Genomic DNA, 20,487 nt, shown 5'->3' with positions numbered 1-20,487 from the left:
CAATTGAAATAAACCAACTAGTGCTAGTAACTCACAATGAGGGATACTCATGAGTGACCACCGAGCACCCCCTCCCTCTCAAAATACTCCCCCCCCCTCCTTCCCTTCCACTTACCCATTCCCTTTAAGGTAAAAAATACTCCCTAATCGTTGACATAATTGTGTCTGAAGGAAGTGGCTGTTCGCTCAGGTTACCTGGCTTCACACTAATTAAAAATGACGTATGAACCACTCAGGTACACAAACTGTTTGTGCTTTTCTCCGGGAAAGCTGATTAAAACAATACACATAGCTCTATTAGCGAGAAATTTGCGCACATTACGAGAAAATTTGCATCAGTAATTGTGATAAATGTTTGCAAATTGAACCGTCAATCAGGGAGCTTTATTGCAAGCTTCGAGAGAAAGCCACCAACGTCTTGGGTCAGAGGAAACATATGACTGAAGACACATATGACTGAAGACACATATGACTGAAGAAACATATGACTGAAGACACCCAGCCACAGAAACACGTGCCACTTCTCACGACGTCACCACCACACCAGTTGAAAGTAGAATTCAATTTCGACTATTAATCCTGGGAGACTTGAACCAGGATAAGATAGATTGGGAAAACAGAATTTCACGGAGGAAAATACAAAAATAATGAGAAAATTTCGAAGCCATTATGTCAATTGGACGAAGAAGAAAGATGAATTAGTAAGAATTAACCTGATATTCACTCGGAATGAGTTAGACAGAAAGGAATATTTTTGTATCACTTTAAACCTAATTTAGGATTTAGTGATCACCGAGGACTGGAGTTTGGGTATCTGTAGAAAGTAGGAACGACCAATTCATGTAGATCGTACAGCATTTAGACACTCGGTACAGCATTTAGACACAGGATACAGCATTTAGACACACAATACATCATTTAGACACACGATACATCATTTAGACACAGGATACAGCATTTAGACACACGATACAGCATTTAGACACACGATACATCATTTAGACACACAATACAGCATTTAGACACACAATACATCATTTAGACACAGGATACAGCATTTAGACACACAATACATCATTTAGACACACGATACAGCATTTAGACACACAATACATCATTTAGACACACAATACATCATTTAGACACACAATACATCATTTAGACACACAATACAGCATTTAGACACACAATACATCATTTAGACACACAATACAGCATTTAGACACACAATACATCATTTAGACACACAATACAGCATTTAGACACACAATACAGCATTTAGACACAGGATACATCATCACACACAATTAATTACAAACAACAGATCAGCAGCAGACATGTGCTCAAGCAACAACTACCCAACAGCAGACATGTGCTCAAGCAACAACTACCCAACAGCAGACATGTGCTCAAGCAACAACTACCCAACAGCAGACATGTGCTCAAGCAACAACTACCCAACAGCAGACATGTGCTCAAGCAACAACTACCCAACAGCAGACATGTGCTCAAGCAACAAGTACCCAACAGCAGACATATGCTCAAGCAACAACTACCCAACAGCAGACATGTGCTCAAGCAACAAGTACCCAACAGCAGACATATGCTCAAGCAACAACTACCCAACAGCAGACATATGCTCAAGCAACAATTACCCAACAGCAGACATGTGCTCAAGCAACAACTACCCAACAGCAGACATGTGGCCAAGGGCAAACAACGGTGCCACAGCAGACATGATTTCAAGGACAAGACAACGGCCAAACAGGTCCTGAGGTCCAGTTGTCTGCCAATTTTGGTCACAGGCGAAAGGTCCCGAGTTTTATAAAGTCCCGTAGCAGGACATCTAATGTCACCTAGCAGTAAACAGCTTCACCTAGCAGTAAACAGGTTCACCTAGCAGCAAACAGGTTCACCTAGCAGTAAACAGCTTCACCTAGCAGTAAACAGGTTCACCTAGCAGCAAACAGGTTCACCTAGCAGTAAACAGGTTCACCTAGCAGCAAACAGGTTCACCTAGCAGTAAACAGGTTCACCTAGCAGCAAACAGGTTCACCTAGCAGTAAACAGGTTCACCTAGCAGCAAACAGGTTCACCTAGCAGTAAACAGGTTCACCTAGCAGTAAACAGGTTCACCTAGCAGTAAACAGCTTCACCTAGCAGCAAACAGGTTCACCTAGCAGTAAACAGCTTCACCTAGCAGCAAACAGGTTCACCTAGCAGTAAACAGGTTCACCTAGCAGCAAACAGGTTCACCTAGCAGTAAACAGGTTCACCTAGCAGCAAACAGGTTCACCTAGCAGCAAACAGGTTCACCTAGCAGTAAACAGGTTCACCTAGCAGCAAACAGGTTCACCTAGCAGTAAACAGGTTCACCTAGCAGCAAACAGGTTCACCTAGCAGTAAACAGGTTCACCTAGCAGCAAACAGGTTCACCTAGCAGTAAACAGGTTCACCTAGCAGCAAACAGGTTCACCTAGCAGTAAACAGGTTCACCTAGCAGTAAACAGCTTCACCTAGCAGTAAACAGGTTCACCTAGCAGCAAACAGGTTCACCTAGCAGCAAACAGGTTCACCTAGCAGTAAACAGGTTCACCTAGCAGCAAACAGGTTCACCTAGCAGTAAACAGGTTCACCTAGCAGCAAACAGGTTCACCTAGCAGTAAACAGGTTCACCTAGCAGTAAACAGCTTCACCTAGCAGTAAACAGGTTCACCTAGCAGCAAACAGGTTCACCTAGCAGCAAACAGGTAACCGATAGTTAGACACAACTGTTGTAGGTTATATTTTGAAGAAGGTTATTAATTGGCTCCGGGAAAACCAATTTTAACATGCGTTCAAGAGCATGTTAAGTCGAGTTAAGTCGATCTAATAACCCAATTATCACACGTATAATGAAATTGACAACGTTTCGGCCCATCCTAGATCCTATTAAGGGGTCCAGGATGAACCGAAACGACCTAATTTTCATTATATATATATATATATATATATATATATATATATATATATATATATATATATATATATATATATATATACCATCTGGACGCTTCGTTAAGGGAGGTGTGGTTATCTTGAGATGATTTCGGGACTTTAGTGTCCCCGCGGCGCGGTCCTCGACCAGACCTCCACCCCCAGCAAGCAGCCCGTGACAGCTGACTAACACCCACGTACCTATTTTACTGCTAGGTAACAGGGGCATAGGGTGAAAGACACTCTACCCATTGTTTCTCGCCGGCGCCTGGGATTGAACCCAGGACCACAGGATCACAAGTCCAGCGTGCTGTCCGCTCGGCCGACCGGCTCCCGCCATTCCCTCCACAAATGAGTCAAAACAAGCATAACTCACCCCAATAGCGAGACTAAATTAAGGTCACAGGCTAACCCTTGCGGCCAGCACGCTGACCACCGCTATATTCAGCGACTGAGTTTAAACCCTGCGTAATGGGGGGTTTAAACCCCTGCTTTAAAAACTCCGCTAAACGTAGCAGTTGCCAAGGTGACGGGCGAGCTACTGCTACTTATAGTAAGTAACACGTTGCTGGAGGAAGGAGAGAAGGTGGGGGGGGGCCTAGGAGGGGGCAGAAAGATGGGGGGGGGGGCTAGGAGGGGGGCAGAAGGAGGTGGGAAGTCGTGTACTAACAATCTAAGAGGTAGTTCCATTGGGTTGACTAAGGGGGTTGTGGTGGTTGGCGATAACGAGAGGATGCCAGTCTGGAGGGTGTGAATTACCACAGGTAAACACGAGTCGAGGTAATTACCTCTCATTATAAACGTAATCAATTACCATAAATGTCATTACATTTAAGCCTTTGTCGTAACAACCGACCATCCAACCGCTGAAACCACCTGACTGTTGCAGATTTGCTCGAGGTCGTGGGACCAGGAGGAAGGTGACTGAGATAATGAGGAAATTCTAGGAGGCCTATTATCTCCCCACACTCAAGGCCTACCTAGGGAGTCGGTCGGCCGAGCGGACAGCACGCTGGACTTGTGATCCTGTGGTCCTGGGTTCCATCCCGGGCGCCAGCGAGAAACAAAGGGCAAAGTTTCTTTCACCCCTGAATGCCCCTGTTACCTAGCAGTAAATAGGTACCTGGGTGTTAGTCAGCTGTCACGGGCTGCTTCCTGGGGTGTGTGTGGTGTGGAAAAAAAAATATTAGTAGTAGTTAGAAGCAGTTGATTGACAGTTGAGAGGCGGGCCGAAAGAGCAGAGCTCAACCCCCACAAGCACAACTAGGTGAATACAATCCGCATCATCCACCGTGAAGAGCACAGTCCCCCAGGGTACTGTGCTTGCTCCTACACTTTTTCTTATCCTCATATCGGCCATAGACAAGGACGCAAACTATAGTACCATATAGTTTCGCAGACGACACTAGCAGTTTCGTGAGAGTAGACAACATAGAGGACACAGCAATCTTCCAGACTGGTGTTAATATCTAACACTGTGCTTGAAGGGCTGAAGAATATGTATATATGTTGGTTACCTTTGTAAATATGTGGCCACATATGTGGTAGAAAATAATAATAATAAAAGAAACAGCAACACTACCAGGGGAAACTGCAAAAATAAATTAATGGAGATTTGAGGATTGAAGATATCTTAAAATTGAGATAGACAGAGAGAGTGTATAATGAATCTGCTCTCAGGGGGTCACTTGACAATGGTAGTCAAGTGTGGGTTGATGAGTATGATGATCTTGAAATCATCATACTCATCACCCATCCCTCACCCTCCATCACCCATCTCATCCCATTCATCCACCCTCACCCCTATTCATCCACCACAACACACTGACCAATGCCAGTCGTTATAGACCTCTCAGGCATTCCCCTCACTCAAGTGTGTGTGTGTGTGTGCGAGGTGTGAAGTGCGTCACTCACTCTCACACTCACACTCATTCACACCAGCGCCTCCATTCAGCGGCTGGTGTACAAGTGTCGGGGTCTTGGCGTGGTGGGTTCATTCAGTACCTTACGTGCTGTTATAATTTCATGGCTCTCATAGTTTGAATACCTTCCTGGGTGATCTGTGTCTGTCTGTCTGTCTGTCTAACTGTCTCCACCCCCACCTTTCCTCACCCCTCCTCCTCCTTCCTTGTTCACTCGCTTTCTCTTATTCTCTATTCTCTGCTAATCTCTCTTTCTCTTCCCCAAAAAGCTCCATAATGTCATCACTGGGAAGCAAACATTCACATCCTCTATAACTTTATAACTGCTGATATATGTATAAAACCAAAAATTTAATTCGTAAAATCAATAAAGAAAATACTCAACGAAAGTTCACGTTTTCGGATTAAACCAAACCAAATATCTATATGTTTCATAGTAAGGTTACCAGAATAATATTTTGGGAGCGGTGTGGCGTGTTAAGGTGGTCTGGAAACTTAATTAATACAACTTAACACACAAGCTTTTCTCCGTAAGACACTTATCACCAAAATGCTGAAGACTTACTCTTGCCTAACCTAACCGTCAAACTTAACATATAATGGCTTTTCCTAATCTAGCCTAATCTAGCCGAACCTAACCTGTCTTAAAGTAGCCTAATCTAACCAAACCTAACCTCTGCTAATCTAATTTGGTTAGCAGATTCTAACCAAACCTAACCTAACCTGTGCTAACCTAGCCTAATCTAACCGAACCTAACCAGTCGTAACCTAACATAATTCAAGATACGTGGGCTTCCAAGCTCCGACACGGCCACTATACGTCTCGTGGTACAGTTGGCTTCGTTCTCGACTCATAATCCGGTACCCGGGGTTCGATTCCCGGAGGTGATAGAAATAGTTGGGGATGTTTCCTTTCACAGAATGCATCTGTTCACCTAGCAGTGTGTAGGTACCCGGCAGCAGGTAACTGTCGGTATGTTGCGTCTTGAGAAGGGTTGGTAGTTCCACCTTGCAACCCGTTCTCGCAAATTCGTAAAGTCAATATTGACTTATTAACTACGTGCATTGGTGATATACTAAACATAATAGATACCCTTGAAAAGATTCATAGAAAACACCGACCTTACCTAACCTTGTTAGTATCTTAAGATAAGCATCTTATTGCTTCGTAATTACAATTATTACTTAACCTATACCTATTATAGGTTAGGTAATAATTATAATTACGAAGCAATAAGATGCTTATCTTAACATACTAAGTAGGTTAGGTAAGGTCGGTGTTTTCTATGAATCTTTTTAAGGGTATCTATTATGTTAAGTATGTCACCTATGCACATATTTAATAAGTCAATATTGACTTATTAAATTTGCGAGAACGGGTTGCACCTTGAGGAACCTCGATATACATAAGCTTCCGGTTCCCGACATGACAAACTACTCAACGGAAAAATAAAAGTATACAAAGAAGAAATATTATAGTTTGTGCTATATATATCACAGCAACCAAAGAAAACGTACACCCTGGAGACATAACAGAAAATGGACACCTGCACGTGAAGGAGAAACTCTTCAAATCAGGTAAGGCACTTATTGCCACGGTGAGTCACGTAATATTCAACTTCCGGAAAAGAGATATTGAGGTTGTTACGCGAAACCACAATTCCGCAGCTTTTAGTTCAGCGGAATTTACTCGAACCATATTGCTCGTTAGCTCATGATTCACGGGTCACTGAACCAAATAGCTCGCAAATTGCGATATTAACTAACTAAATAAGGGAGATGGCGACGAACGTCTGGAGAACGTAACAGCCACCAACCACTCTTACCTAACAGTGACTATGAGAGGGCGCGGCCTATCTTGCTGTTCAAATTCTACGTCGTATGCAGGCGATGAGTCACAATAACGTGGTTGAAATAAACAAATCCACAAGGGCCGTGACGAGGATTCGAACCTGCGTCCGGGAGCATCCCAGACACTGCCTTAATGGACTGTCGTAGCTCAGTCGATTAAGGCAGTGTCTGGGATGCTCCCGGACGCAGGTTCGAATCCTCGTCACGGCCCTTGTGGATTTGTTCATTTGATGTATCACGTTATTGTGATCTCTGTGTGTGGTGGTTGAAATATATTGACCAGACCACACACTAGAAGGTGAAGGGACGACGACGACGACGTTTCGGTCCGTCCTGGACCATTCTCGAGTCGATCTATGTCGTATCTTTTCTCGAAGCTGTAGATGGTGGGGGGGGGGAGGGAGGAGGCCCTTCCACTACTTGAGATTATCTTGAGTTAGTAGATTCTAAAGTACTACTACTAAAGTAGTACTACTAAATTCAGTTCACTTACTGACCACCGTTCAGGGTTACCAGTATTTCCTTGCATTTGCCCTTTTTCCCCACATTTCCAGGGGGGGATCTCCGGTTTTGAGTGTTTTAATTAAAATCTTAGCTACCTGCCCAGGCCAACCGCCCTGAGCACCCAGGAGGCAACCCACAACATGAACACAACATGGGGAAGTGCTGGGAAGACGGGACACCACGAGTGTAGCTCTCATCCTGCAACTACAGGATGGCCTCATAGCCTGGTGGATAGCGCGCAGGACTCGTAATTCTGTGGCGCGGGTTCGATTCCCGCACGAGGCAGAAACAAATGGGCAAAGTTTCTTTCACCCTGAATGCCCCTGTTACCTAGCAGTAAATAGGTACCTGGGAGTTAGTCAGCTGTCACGGGCTGCTTCCTGGGGGTGGAGGCCTGGTTGAGGACCGGGCCGCGGGGACACTAAAGCCCCGAAATCATCTCAAGATAACCTCAAGATACACTTAGGTAATTACACCCAGCGGTGAGTGAACATACTCACAGGTGCGTAAACACCATAAAACGACTCATCATGTCCGTCCTTTCAAACGGGTCCCCGTAAGGGTCACCCTCCACACCATAAATAAAAGTGAATGTATCAGGGCGCATGACTCTCAGACTTTTTAATCTGTATTTTGAAGTATCTCATGTACACACACTTGCCAAGGAACCCGATACACACTATCTAAGGGCGCTAGGTACTAGAGCCACACACATAGGTGGCTATTTGGAGCCACACAAAAGAATCCACACACATAGATGGCTATTTGGAGCCACACAAAAGAATCCACACACATAGGTGACTATTTGGAGCCACACAAAAGAATCCACACACATAGGTGACTATTTGGAGCCACACAAAAGAATCCACACACATAGGTGGCTATTTGGAGCCACACAAAAGAATCCACACACATAGGTGACTATTTGGAGCCACACAAAAGAATCCACACACATAGGTGGCTATTTGGAGCCACACAAACTTCGTACCGTCTGACGACGCCATCAGACGGTACGATCTGTCCCAAATCGCTGCTACAGATACGAATCAGTGACTGCATCACGGAGGCGACCTACCTTGTGAGGAGTGGAAGAGGTAGTCCTCCCTCAGCGACCTGGTCTCCGTGTAGCTGAGGTTGTCGTCGTCGTGGAGGAGGGCGTAGGGGTCCTCCTCGTTCTCCTCCTCTTCCTCGACCAGCGTTGGCGGCGGCGTCAGTTCGTAGCCCCAGCGGCGTCGGAACGCTCGCGCCCCGCCGTCCAGACGCATTCTCGGCAGGTCGTAGAAGAGGGAGTCCCCGATCTGAGGGAGGGACACAGAGACACTGTCACGTAATGCGAAAATTCATGATTTAAATGGTCAAAAAGAGTCTGTAAATATTCAAGGGCGAAGGAAGGAAGGAAGGAACTATCAGGGGGAAAGCGCCAAGCCATTACGACTATATAGCACGTGGAAGGGGTCAGGATAAGGATTTGGGATGGGACGGGAGGCAGGAATGGTGCCCAACCACTTGGACGGTCGGGGATTGAACGCCGACCTGCATGAAGCGAGACCGTCGCTCTACCGTCCAGCCCAAGTGGTTGGACTATCCAAGGGCGAGCAGAAGAGGTGAGGGACAAGGTCAAAGGTCATCTGGATTAGGCTGAAGTTTACTTGTAAGCGCAGATGGTAAGCAAAGAAGGTGTCTGAGACCATTTGGTCACCACTTGGTCCGGGAGACATCTCCCGTCACGCAGGGTGCAGTTGCGCCTCCACAGATCTCCAGTATCATCTTTTGATACTGGTAATGGCTCGAAAGGGCCACCACTTACGGGCTATTCATGCCCGTGCCACCTCTTGGGTGGCTTAATCTTCATCAATCAATCATCAAGGTGTCTGGTCTCCTCAAGGTCAGTAGTGGCCACTCGGTGTTTAGAGAAAGGTCAGAACGAGACGGTGTGGGTGTGGATTTGATATTTGTGTCTGTAGAATCGAGCTATTAGCTCTTGGACCCCGCCTTTCTAACCAATCTATAGTTCCTCCCTTATATCTATTACATATATTTCTCTCTAACACACACACACACACACACACACACACATCCCCAAGAAGTAGCCTGAAGCTGCTGTCTAACTCCCAGGTACCTATTTACTGCTAGGTGAACAGGGGGCAACAGGGTGAAAGAAACTGTCAGTTTGTTTCCCTCTCCATCGGGAATCGAACCCGGGCCATTAGGATTACGACCCTCAAGTGCTGACCACTCAGCCGCGAGGCTCCCCCCCCCCCTTTTAGTATAGCTATTTTTATTATATTTTATTAAAAGCATGGAACTTACTTTTATTATAAATTCGCGACTTTTAGTCTTAAAGCCTCATTCAGCAATACGGCTTCTGACAACCCTGCGGCCCGGGGTCCCAGCATCAGTGCCTGGACGCTGGATATATATTAGCTATGTTGACCAGACCACACACTAGAAAGTGAAGGGACAGAAGGGAATATCTATACTCCTGAGGACCTATATACAGGTCCCCTCACTTCCCACAATGCACTCAAAGATCCACTCATCTCTTCCTGAACCCAATATGGCTCCCATTACGCCTATGGTATATATATATATATATATATATATATATATATATATATATATATATATATATATATATATATTGGGTTTCTCGGGACTCTGGACATTTTAAACACCCTTCAGTAACTATAAGAACATACTTTATACGTTTCCAAAATATACAGAGAGGACATCTAGCCACTGGTTGCCATAGACAGACACAGACAGGCAAGCGACAGGTATATTTTAAATGAGTGAAAAGGAGCACCTTAGATTTGGCCGTGGGAGGATCTTGTCCCCGTCGGAGGTGCGTCTTTCGTCCTCCTGGGTTCTTGGAGGTCCTAAGTCTGGCTCTTGGGATTACATGGTGACACTTGACCTCTGACCCTGGGCTCTCCTCCCGTCCAAACACCTTGTGGCCAAGTGTCCTCGCTAACACTCGCCTCACGCTCATCCTCTTCCCGCCCGCCGGCTTCTTGTCCCGGCTGGTGAGCATTTTATCCTCCTGCAGCAGGAGAGGCGCGCCCTTTGTAGTTCCGCAGCTGGCCACCCGCTGGAGGCGCTGCAGTACCGGCGTGCTTGGCGGCTCAGCGAAGATGTGCTGGCGCTCCTGGAGGAGGTGGTAGGTGGTGCTCATGCAGCAATAGTCTGCTGAAACACAGGTCTCTAGCCACTGCATCCTTAAGCCACACACCTGCTGGGGGCGCGCTGATCTACAGCAGTCACCCCTCCGCACCTCTGGGTTCGGAAATTCAAATCAACGCGGGAAATCTTTCACGACGAAGCATCACTAACGCGATCACGGTAACACCACTACGGCCAGACTGGGATGCGAACCCTGGTACGGACACACACACACACACACGCACGATCACCACAGCCACACAAACCCGACTACCGACCAGTGGTTCCTCGATCCAGCGGCTCCGTCAGCGCCGACCCCGACTCCTGTGCATCGACGCCCTCGAGGCCGTTTAAGACGCCTCACCGTGAGTCATGGGTGAGTCAGCGCTGCGACGACGCCATCAAGGGGGGGGGGGAGGGGGGAGCATGGTGAGTGAAGTGCAGTGGGGGTGTAGGGGGGGGGAGGACTTGGCCCCCCCCCCCTAGCAGAGGGGGGGTTGTGTTGTGTTGAAGCAGGACAGAAAGCATAAAAACAAACGACTATCGCTTCCATAATATACGTTCATGAACACACACACACACACACACACACACACACACACACACACACACACACACACACACCTGTTGATTGACGGTTGAGAAGCGGGACCAAAGAGCCAGAGCTCAACCCCTGCAAAGACAACTAGGTGAGTACAACCAGGTGAGTACACACACACACGCATACGCACACAGAAGAGTAAGGGGAGACATGATAACCACCTACAAAATTCTCAGGGAAATTGACAGGGTAGACAAAGACAAACTCTTCAACACTGGAGGGACGCGAACAAGGGGACACAGGTGGAAACTGAGTACCCAAATGAGCCACAGAGACGTTAGAAAGAACTTTTTCAGTGTCAGAGTAGTTAACAAATGGAATGCATTAGGCAGTGATGTGGTGGAGGCTGACTCCATACACAGTTTCAAATGTAGATATGATAGAGCCCAATAGGCTCAGGAATCTGTACACCAGTTGATTGATGGTTGAGAGGCGGGACCAAAGAGCCAGAGCTCAACCCCCGCAAGCACAATTAGGTGAGTACACACACATACACGCGCGCGCCTCACGCACAGGTCGAGAGAGGCAGATCGATGATGTGCACCCAGTGACTCACATAAGGTACTACACAGTAAGGCCGGCGGCAGGGCCGCCAGCTGGCCCACAGGTACCTCCACCACCCACCAGCTGCCTCACAGGTACCTCCACCACCCACCAGCTGCCTCACAGGTACCTCCACCACCCACCAGCTGTCTCACAGGTACCTCCACCACCCACCAGCTGCCTCACAGGTACCTCCACCACCCACCAGCTGGTCCACAGGTACCTCCACACCCACCATCTGTCTCACAGGTACCTCCACCACCCACCAGCTGCCTCACAGGTACCTCCACCACCCACCAGCTGTCTCAAAGGTACCTCCACCACCCACCAGCTGCCTCACAGGAAGATATCTCATGAACTGGGTTTATGGAGTAGAAAGTTCAGAGGGAAAATAACGATTTAATCTAGGTTCGAATCCTGGGTCGACTGGGGACCGAGATTTAATTGTGTGCCCCTATTCACCCAGCAATATTTAGGGACCTATATGAGCTTATATGAGTTCATATAGCTCATAGGGCTATAAGCTCATAGGGTTATCACATGTTGTCTGCTTCTCTACCCAACTGTGTAGACAACGGAAACTACCAAGGTAACTAAATTAAGGCACTACTATTTAAAGCCTAGCCATACAATAATATAATTATACCATGAACCTAATATCTGTTTAAGACAGCCTGGTTGATCAGTGCAGCAACCAGAAGGCCTGGTCGACGACCGGGCCGCGGGGACACTAAGCCCCGGAAGCACCTCAAGGTAAGACAAATGTTCACTTGGCCATTGTCCCAAATAATGTTACTGGAACATTAATAGGCCTTAATAGGCCTATATATTACTTCAATAACGAGTTTACTCCATAGGCCTAGGGCCTTGTTCAGTAGCCATGCTAAGAGTTCTTAAGGTCCTATGGCCAGCATTTATTTCATGCAAATCTCCTGCTATACTGTTTAGGGATTAAGTCTTTCTCGATAGGATCTCAATTTCTTACTTCAAGTGGAGGTTTGGTTGACGACCGGGCCGCGGGGACGCTAAGCCCCGAAAACACCTCAAGGTGACTTGAAGGTAAGATAAGAGTATATCGACCCTGTATTCCTCGGTATGGTGGCACTGGGTCGATTCCAGTCGTTGATGGTAGTGTGTGTGTGTGTGTGTGTGTGTGTGTGTGTGTGTGTGTGTGTGTGTGTGTGTGTGTGTGTGTGTGTGTGTGTGTGTGTGTGTATATTCACCTAGTTGTGTTTGCGGGGGTTGAGCTTTGCTCTTTCGGCCCGCCGAAAGATAGCCCTTAATAAGTCTACTAATGTGTGTGTGTGTGTGTGTGTGTGTGTGTGTGTGTGTGTGTGTGTGTGTGTGTGTGTGTGTGTGTGTGTGTGTGTGTGTGTGTGTGTGTGTGTGTGAGGGTGGTTCTGGGTTGAGGGGTTCGACCTTCATGGTAGATGCTCTTTCCTGTGATGTAAGTCGGTAAAATACACACAACACACACATACACACACACATCGCCTCCTTCTCTTCCAAGTTCTCCTCTACCTTGCCCTTCTTTCCCTTTGTACTCTCCTACTCCCACTATCCTTACTGTTCGATTATCCGAACAGGTTGTTCGAATTACCTAACCTTCATCTCACGAACGCTCGATTTGTAACACCCCTTTCATCTTATCGAAAGTCACACACACACACACACACACACACACACACACACACACACACACACACACACACACACACACACACACACACACACACACACACACAATAGGCTCAGGAATCTGTACACCTGTTGATTGACGGTTGAGAGGCGGGACCAAAGAGCCAGAGCTCAACCCCCGCAAGCACAACTAGGTGAGTACAACTAGGTGAGTACACACACACACACACAGATCACTGTAGCTATGACAAGTGTGTGGGATGGGGAGTTCATAGGCAGGGATGAACTGATTGGAACAGCAAAGTGATCAATCAGTCTTTGACAAATTGATTATAATCACTGTGAATGACTACTAGCTCGATCATCTTTCCCCGGCGGATTTACTCATTGACTCACTGCTTCGACCGACTGGTTGATTGATCGAGTGTGTGATTGACTTGTTAACCCGACGGCTTAATTGATTGGCTGCTAATGACTGCTTCTTCAGGAAGTGAGTAGGCTTTGAGAATGAATCCGAATGATTCTGAATAAGTGAGTGTGAATGACTGACTCACTGCCTGATTCACTAGGCAGACAGTGTTCTACCACCAATTAGAACACTTCATGAACATCCCGGCTGTTCAATACCTTCCCAGCAAGCGTTCGAAATATCGCCGGAACAAAAGTGGTGTTCTTCAAGAAAAGAATAAGATATGTTATTGCAAGAAATGTCAGACCAGCAGGCTGTAGTGGATCTACGAGCATGCGGGCTGCTCGAAACAACAGCCTGGTGGACAGGTCTGGGGTACACCTGGGTGTTTGGTCTGGGGGTACACCTGGGGAAGAGTGAGTGACAACGGGAAGTGACCAGAGTGACGCCACTCAACAAGACCAAGGCCAGACACGTGTAACAATAGACACCTTGATCACAAATTGCCTAAACATCAGCAGGTGTATTACAACGTCCAGTGGAGTCTGTCCAAGGCCAGTGGCGAGGGTGTTCACACTACCCAGGGGGGCGTGGTCCCCTCACACTACCCAGGGGGGCGTGGTCCCCTCACACTACCCAGGGGGGGGGGGGGCGTGGTCCCTCACACTACCCAGGGGGGGCGTGGTCCCTCACACTACCCAGGGGGGGCGTGGTCCCCCACACCTGAGGCAACACCTGCCTGCTCCTCCTGCTTCAGGTAAACATGGATATGGAGGCTTCACACCAACCTTCAGGAGAAAGGCCACTTGCACCTCCAAACACTATTCACAGAACCCCCCTTTTTTCTTATTCACAGGACCCCCCCCCCCCGTCTTGTATTCACAGGACCCCCTTTTTCGTATTTACAGGATCCCGCTTCTGTTATTCACAGGACCCCTTTTCTTGTATTCACAGGGCCTCCCCTTCTCGAATTCATAGGACTTCTCATATTTACAGCACCCCCTTCTCTTATTCACAGGACCTAGAGACCCCTTCTTATATTCACAGGACCTAGAAACCCCTTCTTATATTCACAGGACCTAGAGACCCCTTCTTATATTCACGCAACTCCTAACCGTATTCACAGAACCCCCCCTCCCCTTCCCATATTTACTGACCCCCCCCTTTATGAAATACTTTATAAGTTACTCACATAGATGGAAAAGCTTTGACTGACCACCCTGTATGATGGAGGAATGTTTAGCATCACGTAGCTAGCTTTTTGACACACTCTGTACTCCCTCTTTCATGTATTCTAGGCCAGCTACACGTGTACCTAAATGTGTAGATAAACATACATTTTGATACACTTAGATACACCCCCCAAATTGTGTAGCAGGTAACTATAGATACAAGCGTAGGGAAGCGGGCGCAGCAGACACCTGCTTGATGGAAGGAAGGAAGGAAGGAAGGAAGGAAGGAAGGAAGGGAGGGAGGGAGGGAGGGAGGGAGGAAGAAAGAAAGAAAGAAAGAAAGAAAGAAAGAAAGAAAGAAAGAAAGAAAGAAAGAAAGAAAGAAAGAAAGAAAGAAAGAAAGAAAGAAAGAAAGAAAGAAAGAAAGAAAGAAAGGAAGTAAGGAAAAGGAAGGTAGGAAGGAAGGTAGGAAGGAAGAAAAGAAAGAAGAACGGCCACAAGGAAGCCAGGCCGGAGGTAGCAGCACTCAGGGCTGTGTTCACACTCAAGGTGTTCTCCTCCACTCAACCCCATCTTAATGTTCAACGTTCCCCCATTGTTCATTACCATTGTTATTGAACACTTAAGGGCCTTCATAAACAGCTCTCAGAACAGTGATTACAAGTACGTCTGTCACTGCTGGTGGAGGTATTGGTAGGGGCGTTAAAAGTACTGGTGGTGGTGGTATTGGTAGGGGCGTTAAAAGTACTGGTGGTGGTGGTATTGGTAGGGGCGTTAAAAGTACTGGTGGTGGTGGTATTGGTAGGGGCGTTAAAAGTACTGGTGGTGGACCTCATTCCCTTGTGACTACAGGGGAGTGAGGTCTATGTCCTTATCTTCTAAGGCCTTATCTTAGGAGACCTATGTCCAAGGTCTCCTAAGCCTTGATGTATTTGATGTATTACAATTTAATTATCTTGTTCAATCACATTGCTTCGGCTGAATAACTACGTCAGTTTACCTTGCAATTATTCCGTTTTCTATAATGCACTGCTTTGGTTGAATCGTAGAAAACTAATTTTTTGATAAGATCCCCAACTCAAGAAATCAGGAAAAGGTGCCAGTACACATTTCGTAAGTTTTATGAACCTTATTTCATTATTTCTGTGCCAATTTCCATAATGTGTACTCATATTATAGGCATTTCTTAGTTAGCTTTTAGTAGCATGCAATATAATTTTCAATTAAATATATGATTATTTATGATAAGTTTCGGGAAAAAAACATATTTTCATGAAAAATAAATATTCTCATATGTTTATAAAGGTTCATATATAGTCCAGCTAAATGAGGAAAAAGATACTAGAAGTGATGGTGACACTGAGAGGTGTTCACGCTTCTCGGTATATATACATTGTATATATATATATATATATACATTGGTATATATACATTGTATATATACATTGTAAGTTTACTTGAGCCCTTTACTATGTTCAGAAGCTAAGTATACTTGCTGGTTGGGTTGTAAACTATTGACTGGCCTTACTAACCCTCTCGCTTGATGGGGTTCACTTGATACTTGATAAGTCTTAAACCCTAAACCGTATCGGAAACTCCTTCTAATCTCCTTCAATTTGATAACTATTCCAAAGTCCGCGAGTGAGTTAACTCATAACTAACTACACCCTGATTCTGGCCCTTGTGCTGGAACTCATACATTCATCATACAATGCATTCATCATACATTCTGTTCCGGAAATAATGGCTGAAAGTTACCGTTCACCGAACAATAACGACCAGCTGAATATTTTAGTTACCACTACAATACGGGAAACTTACCCGTTTTCTTTACTAGGACTCTTGAGAGAAAACGATATACGAGAGAACAAGTTTTAGAGGGGAAACTTCCGCTTCCAAAATAAACAGGAGCAAAAATGGACGATAAAATGCTACCTTTGCAAGATGACAATAAGAACAAGGGCGCATATCCCAGTAATCGCTTACACTTAAAATGTAAATATACGCGGGGAAATGAGAGAAAGAGAAAGAGAGAAAGTGAAGATAAAAGAAAATAATCGCTTTCCAAAGCACACAGAGAAGCAGAAGTGACGACAGACGTCCTCGAAATGTGTACTTAGGAGCAAGAAGGCCCCAAGTTACGCTCACCCGCAAAAGTGGATATCACGCACATGGCTGCCTGAGGGCGGCCCGTTACACCCCTTCACATTGTTCCCAGGGTCCCACATGCCGGCCGGCGCCCTGTAGTCACAGGAGGCGCTCAGGGCGTAGCTACACGTCCGGGGGATGGGAGGGTGCAGGGAGGGAGGGAGAGGGAGAGGAGGGGGGGGGAGAGAGAGAGAGAGAGAGAGAGAGAGAGAGAGAGAGAGAGAGAGAGAGAGAGAGAGAGAGAGAGAGAGAGACAGAGACAGACACAGACAGAGAGACAGAGAGAGTTACAAAGAGTTAATTTGAATTACAAATAGAGCCACCCAAGAAACAGTGAGGTGAACATGTACAAAAAATACTCATCATTCCAAGTTTCACATAATAATGACAATTTAGAATCATCACCCATGACCTTCCCTGCCCCCCCCCCACACACCCACGCTCATCACGCACGCAACTAACCACCGTCTGTGGTGCGCTTAACAGCCTCGTTCTATTGCTCTTCTAGGGCGTACGAGGGGGAGGTCCTAGTTGGTTGAGCGAGCAGAGATTCACATATTTTCCCAGATGTCGGTAAATCGCTTGAATCAATTAATACTTTATATATTCACTACTTTCTTATTCTCCTGTTCACTCGCTCTCTTTCTCTCGTTGTCGTTCTCTTTTGTTTTCTTTTCCTCGGGGGGCGTTAAGGTTTATCTCCCGCGCATTTTTATCTTGGGGTCACCTTACATAGCTTCGTGATTTCCACCTTTGGAACGCAGTGAGAAGTCTTCTATGCGAGCTTTTCTCTGGCTTGCTCGTCCGTCTTCCTCTCTGCTCTTACCCGTGGCTCGTCGCCTTCTACCGTTTGTTGTTGGTTTAGATTTAGCTACTCAGAACGAAGTGTCTGTGTAGCACGGGCTATAGTGATCCCGTAAAAAAAAACTTGTATCTTTTAGGTACTTCATTATCTGCTGATGTAACTGTAAGTCCCCCCCCCCCCCCCACCCCCACACACACTACCAACCACCTCATCCGGCTTGTAGCTGTATTTCCTGTATCCGGCTTCGCTCGGAAAGTGTTTCACAAGAGCATGTTTGCAGTCCGGTAATATTAAATCTTTTGTGTTTTGTGAGTGATTTCTACCAGGCTCTTGTTAGCCTGCAGGAGTTATGTAAGACAGAACTTACTGTTTGCAACCCGTGTTGATGTTGCAGGTGTCGGAGGTGTTTCAGGTGTTGCAGGTGTCGGAGGTGTTTCAGGTGTTGCAGGTGTCGGAGGTGTTTCAGGTGTTGCAGGTGTCGGAGGTGTTTCAGGTGTTGCAGGTGTCGGAGGTGTTTCAGGTGTTGCAGGTGTCGGAGGTGTTGCAGGTGTTGCAGGTGTCGGAGGTGTTGCAGGTGTCGGAGGTGTTTCAGGTGTTGCAGGTGTCGGAGGTGTTTCAGGTGTTGCAGGTGTCGGAGGTGTTTCAGGTGTTGCAGGTGTCGGAGGTGTTTCAGGTGTTGCAGGTGTCGGAGGTGTTGCAGGTGTTGCAGGTGTCGGAGGTGTTGCAGGTGTCGGAGGTGTTTCAGGTGTTGCAGGTGTCGGAGGTGTTTCAGGTGTTGCAGGTGTCGGAGGTGTTGCAGGTGTTGCAGGTGTCGGAGGTGTTGCAGGTGTCGGAGGTGTTTCAGGTGTTGCAGGTGTCGGAGGTGTTTCAGGTGTTGCAGGTGTCGGAGGTGTTTCAGGTGTTGCAGGTGTCGGAGGTGTTTCAGGTGTTGCAGGTGTCGGAGGTGTTTCAGGTGTTGCAGGTGTCGGAGGTGTTGCAGGTGTTGCAGGTGTCGGAGGTGTTGCAGGTGTCGGAGGTGTTTCAGGTGTTGCAGGTGTCGGAGGTGTTTCAGGTGTTGCAGGTGTCGGAGGTGTTTCAGGTGTTGCAGGTGTCGGAGGTGTTGCAGGTGTTGCAGGTGTCGGAGGTGTTGCAGGTGTTGCAGGTGTCGGAGGTGTTTCAGGTGTTGCAGGTGTCGGAGGTGTTGCAGGTGTTGCAGGTGTCGGAGGTGTTTCAGGTGTTGCAGGTGTCGGAGGTGTTGCAGGTGTTGCAGGTGTCGGAGGTGTTTCAGGTGTTGCAGGTGTCGGAGGTGTTTCAGGTGTTGCAGGTGTCGGAGGTGTTGCAGGTGTTGCAGGTGTCGGAGGTGTTTCAGGTGTTGCAGGTGTCGGAGGTGTTTCAGGTGTTGCAGGTGTCGGAGGTGTTGCAGGTGTTGCAGGTGTCGGAGGTGTTTCAGGTGTTGCAGGTGTCGGAGGTGTTTCAGGTGTTGCAGGTGTCGGAGGTGTTTCAGGTGTTGCAGGTGTCGGAGGTGTTGCAGGTGTTGCAGGTGTCGGAGGTGTTTCAGGTGTTGCAGGTGTCGGAGGTGTTGCAGGTGTTGCAGGTGTCGGAGGTGTTGCAGGTGTTGCAGGTGTCGGAGGTGTTGCAGGTGTCGGAGGTGTTGCAGGTGTCGGAGGTGTTTCAGGTGTTGCAGGTGTCGGAGGTGTTGCAGGTGTTGCAGGTGTCGGAGGTGTTGCAGGTGTTGCAGGTGTCGGAGGTGTTGCAGGTGTCGGAGGTGTTGCAGGTGTCGGAGGTGTTGCAGGTGTTGCAGGTGTCGGAGGTGTTGCAGGTGTCGGAGGTGTTGCAGGTGTTGCAGGTGTCGGAGGTGTTGCAGGTATTACAGGTGTTGCAAAGGTTTCTTACTGTCCTCTTCACTCCATTATTGGACAATGTGTGACGCGACATTCTTCTCTCTCTTTCTATACATGTTGTGTGTACTAACGTGATTGTATTCACCTAATTGTGCTTACGGGGGTTGGGCTTCGGCTCTCTGGTTCCGCGTCCCAACTGTTAATCAACAGGTGTACAGGTTCCTGAGCCTATTGGGCTCTATCATATCTACATATGAAACTGTGTATGGAGTCAGCCTCCACCACATCACTGCCTAATGCATTCCATTTGTTAACTACCCTGACACTGACAAAATTATTTCTAATGTCTTTATGGCTCATTTGGACACTCAGTTTCCACCTGTGTTTCCCTTTGTTCGTGTTCCACCCATGCCGATTAATCTGTCCTTGTCTGCGCTGTCAATTCTCCGGAGGAACTTGTACGTGGTAATCATGTCTCCCCTAACCCTTCTGTCTTCCCTTGACGCGAGGTCACGATTAGGTAAGCACTGTTGGACAGTTAGGTAACGGTCAGTAGATTGTGGGCAACGGGAATGGCCGCCCGCGCGGGAAGCGGGTATGGCCGCCCGCGCGGGTAACGGGAATGGCCTCCCACGCGGGTAGCGGGTATAGAGGAGGGAGATGTACACAGGAGCAGGTGTCACGTGACTCAGGTTCCACTAGAGGGTTCAGTGCCACCAGAACCGGTTGGTACGACTTGGATTGGTAAGTGTTTACCCTGGGAACCGTGCTCTATGGAGCGTTCATGGTGCTCTATGGAGCTCTCACGGTGCTCAATCCATCACCTGTCCTTCTACTGGTCCCTGCTAAAGTGCCAAACAGGTGAGCACTACAAGAGGCGGGGATCCTCACCTCGGGGAACCTCACCGGGCCTCGTTGATTGATTGATTAAGATTA

General features: G+C 47.3%; 1 protein-coding gene across 1 annotated transcript in view; it reads right to left on the bottom strand.

Moving 5' to 3' along the window:
• Window positions 1–20,487, bottom strand: part of LOC123746068 (uncharacterized) — a gene marked incomplete in the record, with an annotated part of 339,547 nt that overhangs the window by 224,263 nt on the left and 94,797 nt on the right. Inside the window, 1 exon segment of the mRNA XM_069314232.1 lies at window positions 8,329–8,551. Within this exon segment, the coding sequence (XP_069170333.1) occupies window positions 8,329–8,551 (223 nt within the window).

Source organism: Procambarus clarkii, chromosome 78 (genome assembly GCF_040958095.1).
Source record: "Procambarus clarkii isolate CNS0578487 chromosome 78, FALCON_Pclarkii_2.0, whole genome shotgun sequence".
Taxonomy (NCBI): domain Eukaryota; kingdom Metazoa; phylum Arthropoda; class Malacostraca; order Decapoda; family Cambaridae; genus Procambarus; species Procambarus clarkii.
Note: the sequence above shows the minus strand (reverse complement) of the source record. Positions and strands in the feature narration are given on the sequence as shown.